Source organism: Trachinotus anak, unplaced genomic scaffold (assembly GCF_046630095.1).
Source record: "Trachinotus anak isolate AG129_WGS33_773 ecotype Australia unplaced genomic scaffold, CSIRO_AGI_Tana_v1 ptg000023l, whole genome shotgun sequence".
NCBI classification, from domain to species: domain Eukaryota; kingdom Metazoa; phylum Chordata; class Actinopteri; order Carangiformes; family Carangidae; genus Trachinotus; species Trachinotus anak.
The window spans coordinates 5,424,043-5,441,337 of record NW_027273874.1 but is presented as its reverse complement, the minus strand read 5'-3'; the positions used below and the strand labels follow the sequence as shown (position 1 = coordinate 5,441,337).

The window sequence follows — 17,295 nt, the reverse complement described above, 5'->3', positions numbered from 1 at the left end:
CGCCCCCGCGCTCACCTGCTCGACGGTGGCGCGGCCGCTCGCAAGTGGAACCGGACTTTCTCACGTCTGCTTTTTTTAGAGGAGAAAATACGTGTTTTAGCGGGTTAATGTGCCTTTTTTTTTTTTTTTTTTAACTCGTTTGTGAAGGTTAAAAGTGTGTGATGCGGCTCTCTGGTAACAGCTGAAGGATGACGGAGGAAGTTGAGCGAGAAAGAGGGAAACATGTGAAAGCTGCCTAACGATGAAAGGGAGAGACGTTAACTTTACTAAGAAATATAAGGTAAGAATATTATTTTTTCCTTTTCCTTTTTAATTATTTCACGTACATTAATATGTTAATGTCCTAACCCTGTGTTTTTCCTGTCCTGTAAGATAATTAATTAGCCGGTTGAACTTAATTAACTCAATTAAAGTTACTGAGCCGACAATATTAATATCATAACAGAGCTTTGAGCTGTGTGAAGTAGAATAAAAACGACCTAAAACTATAATTTGTGTTAATAAAGTAATAAATAAAATATAGTTTGTCGGTAGACTCCATGCTTTCATATGTAGCTGACTGGTAGCTGATTATTCAAGTGTCCAGGCTTTAACCCGTTACAACACATAGAGCTAGATTTTCAAGATAGCTTTGTTCACACACTTTTGCACATTGGTGATAACATCTTTTTCCGTATTTTCCTTTTCAAACTAAACCATTTAGAGATGTATCTGCAGTCGTTTTATTTCTGAAATCACAGAAGAAACTGGATGCCTGTGTTATATACCCGTTATAATAAAACTCAAGCAATTAGCTTAGTCAATTAATTGGTTCTTTCAAATATGAGGATTTGCTGCTTTGTTGGTCCATTTGAGATTTTCAAACCGGCATTTTGAGAACTGCTTGGTGTCTCAAAAGTCGTGGTGCCTAGTTTTCACTTATTTCTGGCATTTTACACAAGTTAACAATGGGGCCGAAAGTGAAAGGTGAAAGGTTAATCAGTAATTGTTAAGATAATTGGCAAAAGTTGCAAAGTCACATAGTAGGAATAGGAGAAATTGTAATTTTCTCTATTTTTAGGCAGTCTAGAAAGAATTTGTGTTTTGTAATCTTGTTTTCTTTAATTTGTCGGAATGATAGGTTGTTCCCCAATGAAGAAAATGAAAAAATAGGATGTTCTTTGTTTGATTTGGATCTATTAAAAGGTCTGAGTTGGGTTTGGAAAACCCCTTTTCATTTTGCTGTTTCTCAGACAGCCAGAACAGAGTAGTGAAACCAGCAGACAGGGAAAAAGGACACCAGTGGAACAGCCATTCACACAAATACGAACAATAAAAGTACTGTCACAGAAGTGCTTCGACCTTAAAAAGACACAGTACCTCCCTTGTAAAATTGTATAAAAAGGAACGTGATTGTTGTTATTTAATAGCCTGCGAGACTGAGCAGGTCAGTCAAGGTGAATGGATGAGCAGATTGAGTATGAGGAAGGCAGTCGTGATATTTTGAACACTGATAGGGTACAGCCTGTACAGTAAAAGAGACAGTAGCGCCTTTGACAGTCAGGTCACAGGGAAGGAGAACCAAAGAGGCGGATCAGAGTAAACCACTGAGTGTAGGCGGTGACAGGAAAAAATGTTTTTAATGTGCAGTGGGTGCGTCGCTGACCTGTCATTCCAGTACACACCTGAATGGCATGTACGTGCATTGTACATGAGCGCATTACTGGGGAAGAGCCGGCACCTAGACTAACAAGTTTTTTTGCATAATGGGGAAACGATAATAAGAAAGTTTGTCATTAAAATGCAGGTGTGTGAATGTGCAGGTATGTGTTTGTTTGCGCACACCATTGGACTGCTTGAGGAGTATCAGAGCTAAAACATGAAATGTTAAGCAGTGAAAATTCATTTTTGTCTTTGCTTGTTTTCTGTTTTTATTTCCTGCCATAGTTTTTCTAATTGTAATCTCTGTTTTTTGACAGTGAGACTCCTCGTCCATGCAGTATGGATCAGCACTTGTTACAGGAGTTTATGCAGCAATCACTGGGACCTTAAAGGATCTATGTAATCTTAAAGAATCGTGTGTCACCATCTTCGTCATCATAATCTATTTTGATGATATCTTTTTAGCTGTGAGAGTTTACTCCAAACAGAGGAGATTGACTCTCTGGAAATTGATGTAATCTGACACACAGACTTAGAGTGAAGTTGTCTTTGCTCCAAAAACACCTGCCAAGGAAAAGATGAAGAAGTAAACACCATTCTAGTGTGTATTTATCATGCTGACAAGCTGACAGACAGACAGACAACCAAAGTGACAAGTCGATAGACGGTGAGATCCTTCACACGCACGCAGGTCACGATGCCGGATGAGTCACATGATAACAGGAGGCCTGGAGAGGAGGCATCACAGGTGTCTTTAGTGCCAGACATTGTGGTCGTTTCCAGTGATTTGGAGGGCAAAATCACTGGAGGCAATATTCTGGAGCTTGATGAATTTACTAAAACAACAGATGATCAATCGGCACGGAGCGGTGACAGTAACATTTTGCAAGGAAATGACGGCACAAAAAACGGGAATGATGTGACTTTAAATGCAAGCAATCCGACCGTCGGGAACCAGTCAGGACTCAGCGAATCCCAGGTTTCCGTAGAGGTGGGTGTGGTGAAAACAGCACAGGCTCCTGAACCTCTCATGGCCAATTCAGTGACCCTGCAGGCTGCGGATCATGATGCCCAGGAGAACTCATTCTGCAATAGGCTCCAAACAGACGGCGCATGTCACACAAACGGCTGCAGCGACTCTGACTACAGCAGCATAAAGTCCAGCCCAGGTTATGCTTGCACTAGTTTCAGCACTGACCTCTGTGATGAAGCTTTATCTGATCTCGATGGAAGCTCATTTGAGAAGATGAACCCTATCTCGCCCGTCAGTGTCTCAGAGCCCAGTTTAGACGCGCCTCAATCTGACAAAACCCCCAAAAACAGTCCAGATGAAAACAAAGACACTTCCAAAACAGACTTGATGGTTAAACCAAAAGAAGAAAACTCAAGCAGTGGCAATTCAGATGTGTTTCCAGACATTTCATCCATGTTTGCCCAAACAAGGGACAGCATCGATGTCAGGTCGGACGAGGAGGATGGAGACGGGGACAGGCGAAGCACCAGGTCCAGGCAGAGTGTGAAAGATGGGGTGTGTTGCTGCTATCAGGCGTTCCACAGGGCTTTTCTGCAGTGTGTGGAGGAGACTCCGGCCATGCTGTCTGGACTGGTGCTGTCTTTGGCCTTCTGTGTGGCCATCATCGTACTCATTCCCACCACAGGAAGGGTGAGAGAGAAAATGTGCCATGTGTTTGTTAGATTTTGAAAATCCATTAATAGTTATTCACCAAGCAAAAAGTTAAGAATATTAATTGCTCACAGCTTCGCAGATGTGAAGATTTGCTGCTTTTCTCCATTTTCTAGCACTGTAAATCCAACATTTTAGATTTTTGAATTGGGTCGTTCAACAAAATAAACATCTTGTCACAAATGAAATGATTATCAGTTAATGGAAACAAGTAATTAAGAGATATGAGGTTGCAACTGGCAGCTAAATTGTTTAGTCTATGAAATGGCAACTTCCCAAAGCCTCAGTGGACATCTTCACACGTCCTGTTTGGTGTGGTTTTCTGTTTACTGTGATGTATGTGAGAGAAAAGCAGCGAGATCTCACGCTGGAGAACCTAAAAGTAGAACATATGGAGCAGATACGGTGTGGTCTGCACAGTACTATAAGAGGCAGATGTGTTCTTGATGTAGTCAGATGACAGGGAAGAAGATATACCTCCATAGTTTGTCTCAAAAATCAGAGTAGTAATTGACGCTAAGTCAATAAGAGCACTTTGCTAAAAGCCAACTCCAGTGGGGTCAAGGAAAGCGAGCAATAAACCTGTTCTTCCAAAACACCAGAACATTCTCCACGTGCTTCAAATTAGAAAGTCTACATGACTTCATTCCTCTGCTGTACACAGGACGTATATAGGCCACCTGCTTTCAGGTTAACCTGACCCCATTGATCTGTAAAAGCTTTTTCTTGTGGAACATTATTAGGTAAAACTAGAATTACAACAGCAATATAAAATAAATGTGAAATTCCCAATACATCTCTCACTTTTTCATTGTGAAACATCCACTTTTTGGGGGCTGTCTTTGTTGCATCCTCCTCCCTCTCCCTCATTTCCTGTCATCTCTTTTTTGTGATTACCTAATAAAGACAAAAATATCTGTGGCTTACCGAATAACATACTGCTGTGTAACTCTAGTTTTACATTGGAACTGATGCTTTAGTTTTTTTGATGATGAACACAAACGGTTACACTTCCGCTTTTGTGTTTCGATCCATTGTGATCACCAAGCGCCAGGCAGCACACACTTGTTTGCTCTCTAAGTACAAAAGAGTGCCGCGATAGAGCTGCAGCAATTTGTCAATAAATGGGTTAGTTAATCAGCAGAAAATGAATCAGCAACTGTCTTTTAATCAAGTAATCGTTTTAGTAGTATTGCAGACATGCCAGTTCCCTGGTTCCAGCTGCTCTATTGTGAGAATGTGATGCTTTTTTGTTTATATGATGCAAGCAATTTCAATATGTCACCCAAGCCTGTTAGAAATTATAACAGGGATTTTATAGACCAACCAATTAATTAAATTGTCAGATTAATCAATACTGAAAATCATTTTTGCGGCCCCTTGCAAATAGTCACATGGAGCGTAACATGAAACTTTGAACACTGAGAGAAAAGTCAAAGGGACTCTCATTAAATACCTTTACCTCACATGGCCAGTGCAGATTAAAAACATTGCACCAGCTGTTTAAAGCTCCACCCGGCTTTCATGTCTGATGAATGAAGGCATTTTAATTTTAGTTCTTGTAAAGCAGACAGGTCAGTTTTGGATATACAAACAGGTAAATTCAATGAGGCACTCCTACCCAGCTGGTTCGTCTTATTTTTCTTTCTTTTAGGTTTGAGCAACAGCTTTTTAAGACTGACTGACATGCATCTATTCAATGGCACAACATCATAGTTAAAAATTAGTTTTACAAAGATCACAAACTTTTATTGACTCATTTGACAATAAATCAAGGAGGTGGGAAGTTTTTTTGAGCTTCAAGAAAACTGACGTGTGATTTTATTAGAAGATCGATGCACTGATCTGATGTTTGCATCCATCTCTGCACAGAACATCAGTATCCATGTCGGTGCTCTGGCGGTGGTGGGTGTGGTTCTCTGTCTGGGCACCGTCCTGCTCGTCTGTCTGCCTTGGCTGGCCACGGTGAGGCGGTGTGGAGGGGCCCTGGCCCTCTCCGTCTGGGGGTCGCTGTACATCACTGCCATGGTTTTCATCTTCACCGGAGGACCTGTCACTGCGTGGGAACAGGTGAGAAAGAGGCAGAAAGAGCTAAAAATGATGAGTTTTATTTTAGTTATAGAGTTTTGTTATTTAACTGCTGTTAACCTCCAACTCTCTGCATCTTCCTTCAAATGCTTCCATCTTCTTCTCCTACTCTCTCTCTCTCTCTTACCTTCCCAGGTGGCGTTTTTCCTCTTCCTCTCCGTAAGTGTCTACACAGTGCTGCCTCTCTCTCTGGCCTGGGCCCTCATGGTTGGGATTGGCACCAGTGTTTCACACATCATCATCATCAGTGTCTACGTCCCTGTCACAAGCCCAGAGACACCAGACCTGGTTGTGCAGGTGATTGTCATTGTCATAATTAATCTCATTACCCCCACTATGGAAATGTAAAGGCAGAGTTTATTATTGGAGAAAAACAAAATAGCAGCATGTAATAAAGCTACATATGTAAATGTAGGCAAAAATTATCAAATGACACGCCCATCTTAAGAGATGTGCACTTTTTTGCATGTACCAAAAATCAGGGTACAAATTCAAATATTGTGTGAAGCTCCGGTGAGTCTGCTCAGTACTGTTTTGTAGTTTGTGACCAGCAGCGTCCACAGTTTCTCAGGAAAAAATACAAATGATCTGCATAACCCTTTGTTGGTTTACAGAGAAGTTCTAAGCCTGGTTATCTGTCTTTGTAAATAACAGTGTGGTTTTCAGTTAGTTATAAAATGCACTAAAATCGTACACAAATTCAAAGTAATGATGTCCATAATCATAAATGTCAGTTTTCTGACGCTGTCATGAACTAAGGTGTCACAGTAGTGTCCTCTCACTGTGCTCTCTCTGCATGCCTCTGATTTCCTCCTCAGCTGGTGGCGAATGCAATCCTGTTTGTGTGTGTGAACTGCATCGGGATTTTCCACCTGTGGACGACCGAGCACGATCTCAGGATATCAAATCAGAAGAGAGAGGAGTTCAGCGCCATACGCTCCCAGAAGGAAATCAAGAAATATCAGCAGGTTAAAACTCTTATCTCCAGTGTTGTAGACAACATTGCTTCAATTGAATGATCTCTTTCATTCTGTGTAACATATCCCTTCAGTTAAAGAGAAGATAACTGTTTTGTTCAGCAAAAGACTTTTTTTTTTTAAACTTTTTTTTCACTTCTCATACGAAACAACGAAACAAATCTGATCCAACTCCCCTCAGTTTTTACCAACTCGACTCAACACAGTTAAATTATAATCATTTTATTTAAAATATCTTTAATGCAAAGCAAATTTTCAAACCACAACTGTTGTGAAAAGCCAAGAAATTCATTTGTTAAAACAAGTAGAAAACCCAATTTCATTCTTTCCTTTTTTCTTCTTAACAGTAAACTTCAGAAATAAAACTCACATCAATTACTACAGCTACTGGTACTTGCTAAAGCTCAATTTGGATCCGATTGTTGCTTTGAAAAAAATCTTGAAAGAAATATTTTAAAACTCTGTACTGTAATGATTTGATCAAGTGGATGTGTTTGCATTGCAGAAAACTAATCCATTTCTCCTCTGCGCAGCGTGTTTCATTTACTCTGAATTTAAAATCGTTATGTGTAATTGCTCTTATTAACAGACTCTTTACCTAGACAGCCTGGGTTTGGTTACCGTATGCTTTCTGGCTATTAGGTCAATAATGGATTAATCATTCACTTGTCTGAAGCCCAGCGGCAACAGAATAGGTTGACCCAAATGGACACTTATTCACAGCAAGTAAACAAATAGATAGAAACGTGATCCACTAAGTAAACAAGGCATCGCTTCAAGGAGGCTTTTCATGGCCGCCTATTTCTTTTACAGCCTCTGTGAGCAGATTGTCATCTTTGTAAGACAGAAATCCAATGCCCCAGTGTGCGAGGACTCAAAACCTCATCACCCACCATCTCCGCACACATTTTGACCCCTGTCCTATCTGTTTCCTCGGCAACAGGAGCAGCTCCTCCTGTCGGTGTTGCCACGCTACATTGCCATGGAGCTGAAAACGGAGGTGGTAAATAGGCTGTCAAAGCCTAAGAGCGATAAGGGGAACGAATCCAACTTCCACAACTTTCACAGCCTTTACATACGGCAGCACAAAGACGTCAGGTGACGATCACACTGTTATGTTGTTGGTTACAATGATGGCAGTTCTTTATGCTAATTTTATCACATAAATACACAAACCACTTGTAAAAGATATTTGAATGACAAAAAGTTGTCATGTAATCTCTATAGATCTCTAAACCCAAATAAATCACACCAATTTGTATGTGTCTCATATTAGGTGTATTTATTCTGTTTGCACTGAGTCACTCGTGCCCAATATTTGTGTCTCTCTGTGTGTGTTTGTGTAGCATCCTCTATGCAGACATTGTGGGCTTCACAAAGCTGGCGAGTACCTGCTCTCCAGAGGAGCTGGTCGCTGTGCTCAACAAGCTCTTTGGCAGATTTGACAACATAGCCAAGGTGACAATACCCTGACATCTAGCCCAAAATAAAACCTTCACAAAGAATTGTTTTGTTTAGATCTGAACTCTACGTTTGACCCCCCCCCCAAATTGTTTCTTTCTATCTTTAGAAGAATGGATGTCTTCGCATTAAGATCCTGGGTGACTGCTACTATTGTGTATCTGGCCTGCCTGATCCCATTCCCACCCACGCCAGGAACTGTGTTCAGATGGGGCTGGACATGTGCACCGCCATCAGGTCGGTTTCATCTCTTGGTTTTGCTGTACTTTTGATCCATTTTTTCCTCTGTATCTGTACCCGTTCACTCTTCCCCTCTGTACTCTTATGAAGCTCCCTGTCATTCATAATTCTCTGTTGTTTTTGTGACGACAAGGGGCCTCCCGTGTGATGTTTTTCTAGCCACAGGAATAAAGGCTACTCAGTGTTCTTGATTTGCATCTGATTTTACTGTACCCTGTATAACTTCCTCATGGGTGTTATAGCGTTTGTTTCCCTACTCTTTCCTCTACAGCTGAAACCAGAGAATTAGGAAGCACTACAACATGCAAAGTGTCCTTAATGTTCTCAAAGAGCACATTTTCAGAAGTCTTACTGTGTTTTCACCATGCAGATTAAATATAGAAATATTTGTTTCTACATTGAAAAAACTGATTTCTATCATGTGAAATACAAGGAGATGAACCAGAAACATCTTTTGTCTTTGTTATTTCATTAAATCATTAGATCAGACTGGAGATATTGAAAACAAAGTCATTTTCAAATAACTTTAGAAGTGCCAAATGTAAGTGGACCTGAATATTTTTTTGCGAGATAAAAATTCAGTTTGTTTGTCTCCGTGTAGTAAACTGCGTGAGGCCACAGGTGTTGAGGTCAGCATGCGAGTGGGCGTTCACACAGGCAACGTGCTCTCTGGTGTGATCGGCTTGCAGAAGTGGCAGTATGATGTGTGGTCACATGATGTAACGTTAGCCAACCACATGGAGTCTGGAGGTCTTCCTGGGTGAGTCCATTTTTTCTATTTTATTTTCACAATAAAATAGAAGTAATAAATTACATAATTTGATGAAATGATTTTCCACCTGTATCTTTATTATCATTATAAATAGACGAGTCCACATCACAGAAGAGACACTGCAACATTTAAACGGAGCATACCAAGTGGAGGATGGGGATGGGGGGAGTCGGGATCCTCTTCTTAAAGGAAGAAAAACCTACTTGGTGATTGACCCCCACAAGATGGAGAGCATCTCCAGGAGGCCTAGATTGGTTGGTGTAGTTTTATGTGTCTCATCTGTACACATCTATATAAAGGCGTGTAGTTGTGCTTGTTGTCATATAGTATGTTTGTGTGTTTGTATTTGCAGTTTTTTTTCCAACTTCCTGACATAGGCTGTATATGTGAAGACCTGAAAACTTGATCTGAGTAACTGCAGATCTGTCGTTATTGTGTATATTGTATGGGTAATTGAGAAGTGCTCTTGAGACTCTGATGGTACTCCCAGGGAGTAAAATGCAAGACCAAATCACTGAAGAAAAAAAGTAAAATAATCACTGTCTTAATTTCAGGCAAACTCTCTTACATCAGGCGAGACCAGGCAGCGGGCATCAGTCCGGATGTCTCAGTACCTGCGCTCCTGGAAGACCATTCACCCCTTCGCTGACCTAAGCAACCCTGATGCCACATCCTCTAAGAAGCCAATCATGCCTGCTAACGTTGTCATGAACCAGTCACAGCTTACTGCTGTATGTATTTGTTGCTTTGTTTCTCTCACATATTGAGGTGAAAATACATTTGAGTGGATATACAGTATACACAGACTAAATTCAAATATATATATAAATCACTTAATAATATTGTTTGTTGTTAGTTTTTTGCAATTTTTCCAGGAGCACATGATCTTCATGCTCTAATTTTCCTTTCCAGCAAATATTACACACCACCTCCGGTTCTTTGTGTGTCTCTCAGCTGTAGTTGATCATAAACTCTGTATTGTATACTTTTAAGAGGTGATGGTAGGTCATGTTGACAATGTGTGTGTCTGTTTCCTTAAGGAGAGATCGCCTAGTCAGAACAACCCCGGCTGGTAAGTTTCCAGAAATGTTAAAATCACCTTTGAAACAATGTGCTAATTAACTGAAGTAGAACAGGAATGAGGTGTGCAGCTCCTTGCATTGAAGCACCAACAGAGCAAATCAACACATTTAATGCATTGCCGTTAGACAGCAATATTTTATTTGTCCTGAATTTACCAGCTTTTTCTCCCTCAGCACATTAATCAGGCATCTATTGTATCTATTGTTCTGGGTAAAGTTGTGTCTCATGTTCTTGTTTTGTCCCAGTTTGGTTGTGGCTAATGGTCCCAGGGGATCACTGGACACACTGCACACTGCAGAGTAAGTTTTCATGCAAATGCTATTGTAAATAGTTTTTTTTGTTTTGTTTTTACCATTATCACCAACTGTTCTTACTGCTTTACCAACATGTTGCAAAGATCTCTTGCTTATTTATTTATGTACTTCTATTTATACTGTCATTGTTTCCTGGCATCCAACCATTCCTCCTCTGATTATTCTCTTATTTTCTCATTCAGGAGGAGAGCGAAGAAGCTCAACTGTGTGACTCTGCTGTTCAATGACCTCAGCCTGGAGAAACAGGTAGAGTCATTTTTTTGGTCTGAGATCACGGTCTGATGCTTATGGACATACAAACAAGCAGCCACTAGCAACGCAGTAATACCTGTGTGTTTGTGTTGCAGTTCCGCCTGTCAGAGGTGAAGGGTTTGCACCACTCAATAAGCTGCATAGCTTTGGTCTTCGTTACTCTTTTCACCGTCCAGATGCTTGTCTCAGAAAAGTGAGCAGCACTTCGGTCACATTTTCATACCTCATTAAATAAGGAACAAATAAATTAAATAAATCATTAAATTATACCTTTTCACTCCTGCCAGGAACTTTGAGTTGGCAGTGTCCTACGGTGCAACCTTCCCTGTGCTTGTGCTGCTTCTGTCCATTGCCTTCACTGGATACTTGGAGGTAAACAAACACTGGTGGTATGTTTGTCATGACACGGTGCGGTAGGGGTAAGATACCTTGTCTGGGTCTGTGTGCCTGCAGGCTGTCAGTGGCAGCAGCCTTTTAAAACAGGAGCTGTTAAATAGAAAATATGAACAGTTTGGTGAGGAGACAAAAACAAATTCATGACTTGATGCCCACATGAATTCAAGATGCCGAACAAATAGGTCGAAGTCGTTACTCAAAAGCAGTAAACAAAAATTAACATAACTGCTACATGGTGTTAGAAACTGGAAAAGGTAGTGTGATTACACTGACCCTCAGCACTTTAGTGTTAAATGTGTTTTTGGATGTTTTTCTGTTTTCAGAAGTGGCGCACCAAGATACCCTTGGGTGCCCAGTGGATATCAGGACTGTCCCGTGGCGTCTCCACCAGGGCGGCACTGCGACTGTTTGTGTTCACTCTCTGTGTGCTCATCACCCTGCTTATGGCGTTCCTCAACTTGGTACGTTCCTTTTTCACTTATTTTGCCATCATTTCCTTTTTGTCTTCCTCTGTTTCCTGTCATTCCATCTACATTCTCTATGTTTTTCTTCTTTATTTACTTTCTTCTTTAATCACATCGTTTTTCCTTCCAGGTCTTCCTTCCAGGAAACAACTGTGCTCTTATTACAAACAAGACCGAGCTGGAGGGTCTCAAACTTTACACTGTGCCTGTGAGTATCTCCAGAGGAACATTTCAAGTTTTTTACCCACAAATCTTCTTTATTTATTTACTTTTTCTTTATTTTCAGCATTGTTATCACTACTTGGTCTTTAATCTTGCTGAGAAATCAGGACAATGGTCTTTTATGCAGCACTAAAATGTGAATCACTCATTGTAATCCTTTGCAGATATAGCAGTCTTATAATAGCTCAGAATCCCAAGAAAGATACTTAAAAAGCTCTTGAATGGTGAGAACTTTTGTCAAGCTTTGACGTCACAGCTAAGATGTCATAATCCCACATTTTTCACCTCTCTCTAAACTTCCAGTACTACCTGTACTGCTGCCTGCTGGCCATGCTGGGAGTAATCGTGTTCGTCAGGACGTGCTTGTCCATGAAAGTACTGCTGCTCACCTTGGCTGTGGTGGTTTACCTGGCCCTGTTCCTCCATGTTTACGCCCCAAGGTCCATCTGTCTCGTCGACCTGCTTTACAACAACACAAAGTGGGTGACGCTGCAAATGCAATGACTTTTATTTGCCAGGGGTCCAGTCTAGTTTCATTTGCCTGAACATTATTTGGAAAATGAAGGACTTGAGCTCTGATATTTGATGATGCTTTTGGGACTCAATTAAAATCCTGATTTTGGCTTTTGACAAACAGAAAGTGAAGGTGCTGCTAACATTTTTGGGATCGGTAAACCATTTAAATCATTTACCAAATATGGGGATTTGGTTCATTGTAAAAATATTATCTTTGGGTTTCAGACTGCAGCAACTTCAACTTAGGCTCCTGGAGATTATAATGGACATTTTTTATATTTTTCCAGCATTGAATGTTGTTAAATCCAGCATTCGATCCATACCACCTGCTGTATGTCATATTTCAGATTGTGGGACAGTCTCTTTAAGCACTTCATCACCCTGCTACAACATGGCACTGTACATCAAGTACTCATGATAATACACTGTTACAAATAATATGCATGAATGTGTGCAGGCATGAATATATATGTATTTACCCTTGTTAGCTGTCCACATGGACTCTCAGTAATCCCACTAAAGTTCACTTTCCACTCATCCACATTCATTCACCGCTCTCTGTAGTCATCACACTGTCTGTCCTGCTCAGCCAAGGTGTCAAATATCCTGCCTTTTTGTCTGCTACTCAACAGTCCATATTGTGAGCTCTTGTCGGGAGTTTCCAATCACCATCATTTATTCAAGAGCTTTTTTAGACAGAGGCCTGCCTGGAGGTTCAGGCTCCATTGACTCTGAGATAGGAGACACTCTCGTCTGAGGAATTGTGTAACGGACGGAAAAAATGAATGATGGTAGTTTTATGGTCCAGATTATGTGGGAGTGTGGTTCTAAATATGTGAATGTGCATGTGTTTTACCACAGGCCAGGAGTGCTGAAGGACCCTCATATCATGTCCGGGGTTTGGCTGGTCATCTTTTATATCGTTTGCCTCATACTGGCCAGACAGGTGTGTTGGTGTGTGTGTGTGTGTGTGTGTGTGTGTGTGTGTGTGTGTGTGTGTGTGTGTGTGTGTGTGTGTGTATACAAATGTTTATAAGTCTTTTTCTATTATTGAAAGAACATAAGGGGAATATGTCTGTGTGTGTATCTTGTCTTAACGTTCTGCCTTGTTGTTTTCCCTAAATTTGAAACAGATGCACTTGTATCCAGGTTTCATCATACATATTTGTACTCTCTTTCTCTTTCGTTCTCTCTCAGGACGAGCTTGGTTGCCGCGTAGACTTCCTGTTGGAGCGATGTTTCCAAATGGAGAGAGAGGAGATGGAGACCATGGAGAATGTCAACAAGCTTCTCCTCCAGAACGTCCTGCCGCTCCACGTCGCCTGCTTCTTCATGGGCAAAACTGTTCGGAACCAGGTAAATAAAAGAAATCAGGGCAGGGTTGCAGTGAAGTTTTTCATGACCCATCCACATCCTCATTTTTCTGTCACTGTTATGCCCTGGTTAGCCTGCCTTTCTTTTAGCTATTCCAACTTTAACATATATTTTCTACTGTTAATAGAGAATAAAACAAGGTGTAGATAGTTAGAAAGTTAGCTGCTACCTTAACTGAAAAGACAGGTTGTATTTAGTTAAATAAGGACACTTGCTTGTCTGTAGAGAGCACAAAGACAGTAGACTAACACCAAAATAGTGATTTTCTGGTATTTTAATGCCTGTCTTTATAAGAGAATATATGGCTGCAAAATGTAAAGACCACATGTTATCACTTGGAACTGAGTCCTTTACTTTTAAAAACTCTTTTCAGGACCTGTACAGTCAGTCATATGACTGTGTGTGTGTGATGTTCGCCTCAGTGCCTCAGTTCAAAGAGTTTTACAGCGAGAGCAGCGCTAACAGGGACGGCCTGGAGTGTTTGCGCTTCCTCAACGAGATCATAGCAGACTTTGATGAGGTATGAGGAAAAAACATGCAATTAAATACTGTTTCTGTAAACATGCCCAGGTCTGAACATTTTGTCTCTGACGAGACTCTCATTTCCTTTATTTGTCTTACACTCAACTCTCTGTCTCGCAGCTTCTCTCCAAGCCCAAATTCTCCTCAGTGGAGAAAATTAAAACCATCGGCAGTACGTACATGGCTGCTGCGGGTCTGACTCACTCACTTCCAGGAGATGACAGGAAGGTTAGCAACATTTAAACCTGTTAAAACCACAAAGCTGAGTTGGTCAAAGAGACTAATATCTAGTATCCTGATATGCAGTCTTTACATTCAAATGTTCTGGTGTATTTTTAAAAGGAAAAGTAACCTTGATACGTTTCCAAAGAAAAATGCTTAGCAAATTATCCTGGTAAATACACTCTGCCTGACCCAATGACGTGAATGAACAACACGATCTCTGGCTCCCCCTACAGAAACAGGAGCTGTCCTACAGTCATGTGCGTGCCATGGTGGAGTTTGCCATCGCTCTGATGGGCAAACTGGAGCTTATCAACACCCACTCCTTCAACAGCTTCAAACTCAGGATCGGTGAGTTTGTATTAGAAGAAAACTGATAAGATTTCAATGCTGAAAATAAAATGACTAGGCCTTGTTTCTGTTGTCTTACATCTATAGCTACTATGTCAAATGACTGCAAATTACTATTACTTTTATATTACTTTTGAATTGTTAAAGAAAAGTTTGTAATTTTCTCATTAATGTCTTGTTCTTACACTTTAATATTATTTACATTTACATATATTATTTACATACATTTACACAGTTAAAAGTGGGCAAATGTTAACTTTTATTTTTATTCAACTTGTATGGATGTGAAAAGTATTTTCTAAATACAAACTTAAGATAAAAACTAAAGTATATTGGTACATCAAACTACCAAAGAAAACACATGAATATTTTCTACATGCAAGACTGTCATTATACTTCTGAGGAAGGAGTTTCAAGAAAAACTACTTCTGATTTTCCGCTGATCTGTTCCTTTTTATTGTTTACTTGCAGGAATAAACCATGGTCCAGTGATTGCTGGGGTGATTGGGGCTCATAAACCTCAATATGACATCTGGGGGAACTCTGTTAACGTGGCCAGCAGGATGGATAGCACAGGAGTGCTGGACAAGATACAGGTCTGAGAAAAAGAGACTAGAGACAAGAATCTCTCAAAATGTTTTTCATTAGAACTGTTTTTCACTCTAACTGACACAAAAGGTTAAAAGACTGGCCAAAAGTGGGATACTTTAAAGTATATGAGTTTTTTACAGAAAATATATCAAATGAGGGACTCGAGATGCTTTCAAAATATATGCAGGGCATCTGGTGGCTTAGTGTTTAAGACACATATAACCACAACTTCCCTGGTTCAGTGCCAGGGACCTGTGTACATGATACCCCTCTCTCTCTTACATTATACTTCTGGTCTGTATCACTGCTGTCCTCTATCAAATAAAAGAAAAAATGACAAAACAATATCACACAAACTAACTAGAAATGAAAGCTATAATAAGCAATTTTAAGGCAGCGGCATCGATTGTCTGTCCTTTTAACGGGGACAGTTCTCACGCCAGCAAACCAAAGTGTTTTGTTCACAACACGTTTCCCTTAGTTTTTAGTAGCTGTGGACTTTTTGAAGCAAAAAAGGATAAATGGATGGGTGAGTGGATAAAAAGTCTCTTTCTCACTATGAATTTCTCCCTTTCTCTCTGCTCTCAGGTGACAGAGGAGACGGCCCAGGTGGTCCAGAGCGTAGGATACAGCGTCACCCTCAGAGGAGTAGTCAACGTCAAGGGCAAAGGGGAGCTCACCACCTACTTTGTTAACACGGACCAGTCATCTCCTCAGTTCTGACCTCACAGTCCAATACCGAACAGACTTAAACTTATCACTCAGACCTGGGTCCTTAGCCTGGTTGCCCACAGAGGTGAAAACAATGACTAGAAAATACTGCTGTAGGTTCACCCATGTCTATAACTATCACCAACATTTGCACTGACTCAAACGGAGATGTAGCAACACAGGTCATCACCTGTTAATCATTTACCAAGGAGCTGCCTTTGTCTTTTGGGTGAGACACTAAATAAAATCCTGGCCAGTGAAATGAAGACAAGAGACTACAACTGGCAACTGAAAGAGTCTCTACTCATGGACCGTTCATTGGCTGACCATGTTGCTTACTGTATCTGCACTGTATTTGCATTATGTGGGTCAAGTCCCTGTGACACACTTTACACTTGTTTACTTCGGAAAACATATAACCCTGATGATACTTTTTGGTACACTTAACATGGCTCAATCACATGCATTCTCCACTTAGAAAACAATGCTAATCTATATGGTTATTTTATTGGAAAAAAAATTGGCATCCACCTTAGATATATCAAAGATTGTTGTTGTTTTATGACGTAGCTTATGCCTCAAGTGAGAAAAATAACTGCACTGTTTATATTAGTTAGAATATTTTCACTCCACTGTGTTTGAACTAAGTTACAAAAAAGCATATAGGTTTTAGCTGGGATTTTATTCAGAATCTGGGTATGTTGGTACAAAATATTCACTAGAAAAAAAGTGGGGGGCAGACATTTTGTGTCAAGGAGTGATGAGATAAACCTGAGGAGTCAAAAGATTATTCATGCCATAAGAAAGACGAAATAACACATTTTTAGTAATATAGAATTCATCTTCAGTCTTCTTCAGTCTGTGCTTTTATTGTGAAATGCTATAGTTTTAATGTCAAAGCCCAATGAAGAGGGGAAAATCACACTTGGTCTAAATTTTGCAGACTCAGAAAATATATACTTATAGAAATATAATGTCTAAATAGAGGTTGCTTTATTTAAGGTGTCACAAGGCAAAAAAAGGTTGGAACACACTTGTCTTACCACTCACCGCTGGAACCGGAGAGATTTATTGCAACTAGAAGGATGCTGTAACACATCTGCACCCAGAAGTAATGACATGTTGAGCCATGAAACGTCAGATAATGCACATTTAACATTGCACTTTTTAACTTGTTGTATTTTTTAAGCAGAGCTCTGTGCTGCAATTTGGTGGCGAGCGCGCACAGAGTATTTCCTCATTTTAAGTATATGTGTCTATGAGGGATGATGTGAAGTGTGAATGTACAAGGAGTTGTTTAGTATAGGGAAATATTTTTCTATTTTATTTATAAACTAATAAAAAAAAAAAATAGAACTACTGATGTGTTTGTGTGTGTACCAACTTCCTATGTGCTTATTAAATGTGGCCTGTT

General features: G+C 40.3%; 1 protein-coding gene across 1 annotated transcript; it reads left to right on the top strand.

Annotated features, from left to right (window-relative positions):
- Nucleotides 1–32: 32 nt before the first annotated feature.
- Nucleotides 33–17,232, top strand: LOC139606653 (adenylate cyclase type 4-like). The gene is made up of 26 exons (XM_071458913.1): nucleotides 33–280; nucleotides 1,959–3,304; nucleotides 5,198–5,395; nucleotides 5,549–5,710; nucleotides 6,232–6,381; nucleotides 7,334–7,488; nucleotides 7,737–7,848; nucleotides 7,961–8,088; nucleotides 8,693–8,851; nucleotides 8,958–9,117; nucleotides 9,418–9,594; nucleotides 9,904–9,935; nucleotides 10,192–10,245; nucleotides 10,443–10,506; nucleotides 10,608–10,705; nucleotides 10,800–10,884; nucleotides 11,232–11,369; nucleotides 11,503–11,580; nucleotides 11,898–12,073; nucleotides 12,972–13,056; nucleotides 13,308–13,466; nucleotides 13,858–14,004; nucleotides 14,127–14,234; nucleotides 14,465–14,579; nucleotides 15,051–15,175; nucleotides 15,759–17,232. The coding sequence occupies exons 2-26, from the start codon at nucleotides 2,339–2,341 to the stop codon at nucleotides 15,891–15,893; spliced, it is 3,966 nt and encodes a 1,321-aa protein (XP_071315014.1). The 5' UTR covers nucleotides 33–280; nucleotides 1,959–2,338; the 3' UTR covers nucleotides 15,894–17,232.
- Nucleotides 17,233–17,295: the final 63 nt, after the last annotated feature.

Excerpts from the sequence above, each read along its gene's own strand:
- LOC139606653 (XM_071458913.1), top strand. The coding sequence starts at position 2,339 with ATGCCGGATGAGTCACATGATAACAGGAGGCCTGGAGAGGAGGCATCA. Across the intron at positions 6,382-7,333 it reads AAATCAAGAAATATCAGCAG|GAGCAGCTCCTCCTGTCGGT; the intron begins GTTAAAACTCTT and ends CCTCGGCAACAG. Across the intron at positions 10,706-10,799 it reads CAGATGCTTGTCTCAGAAAA|GAACTTTGAGTTGGCAGTGT; the intron begins GTGAGCAGCACT and ends CACTCCTGCCAG.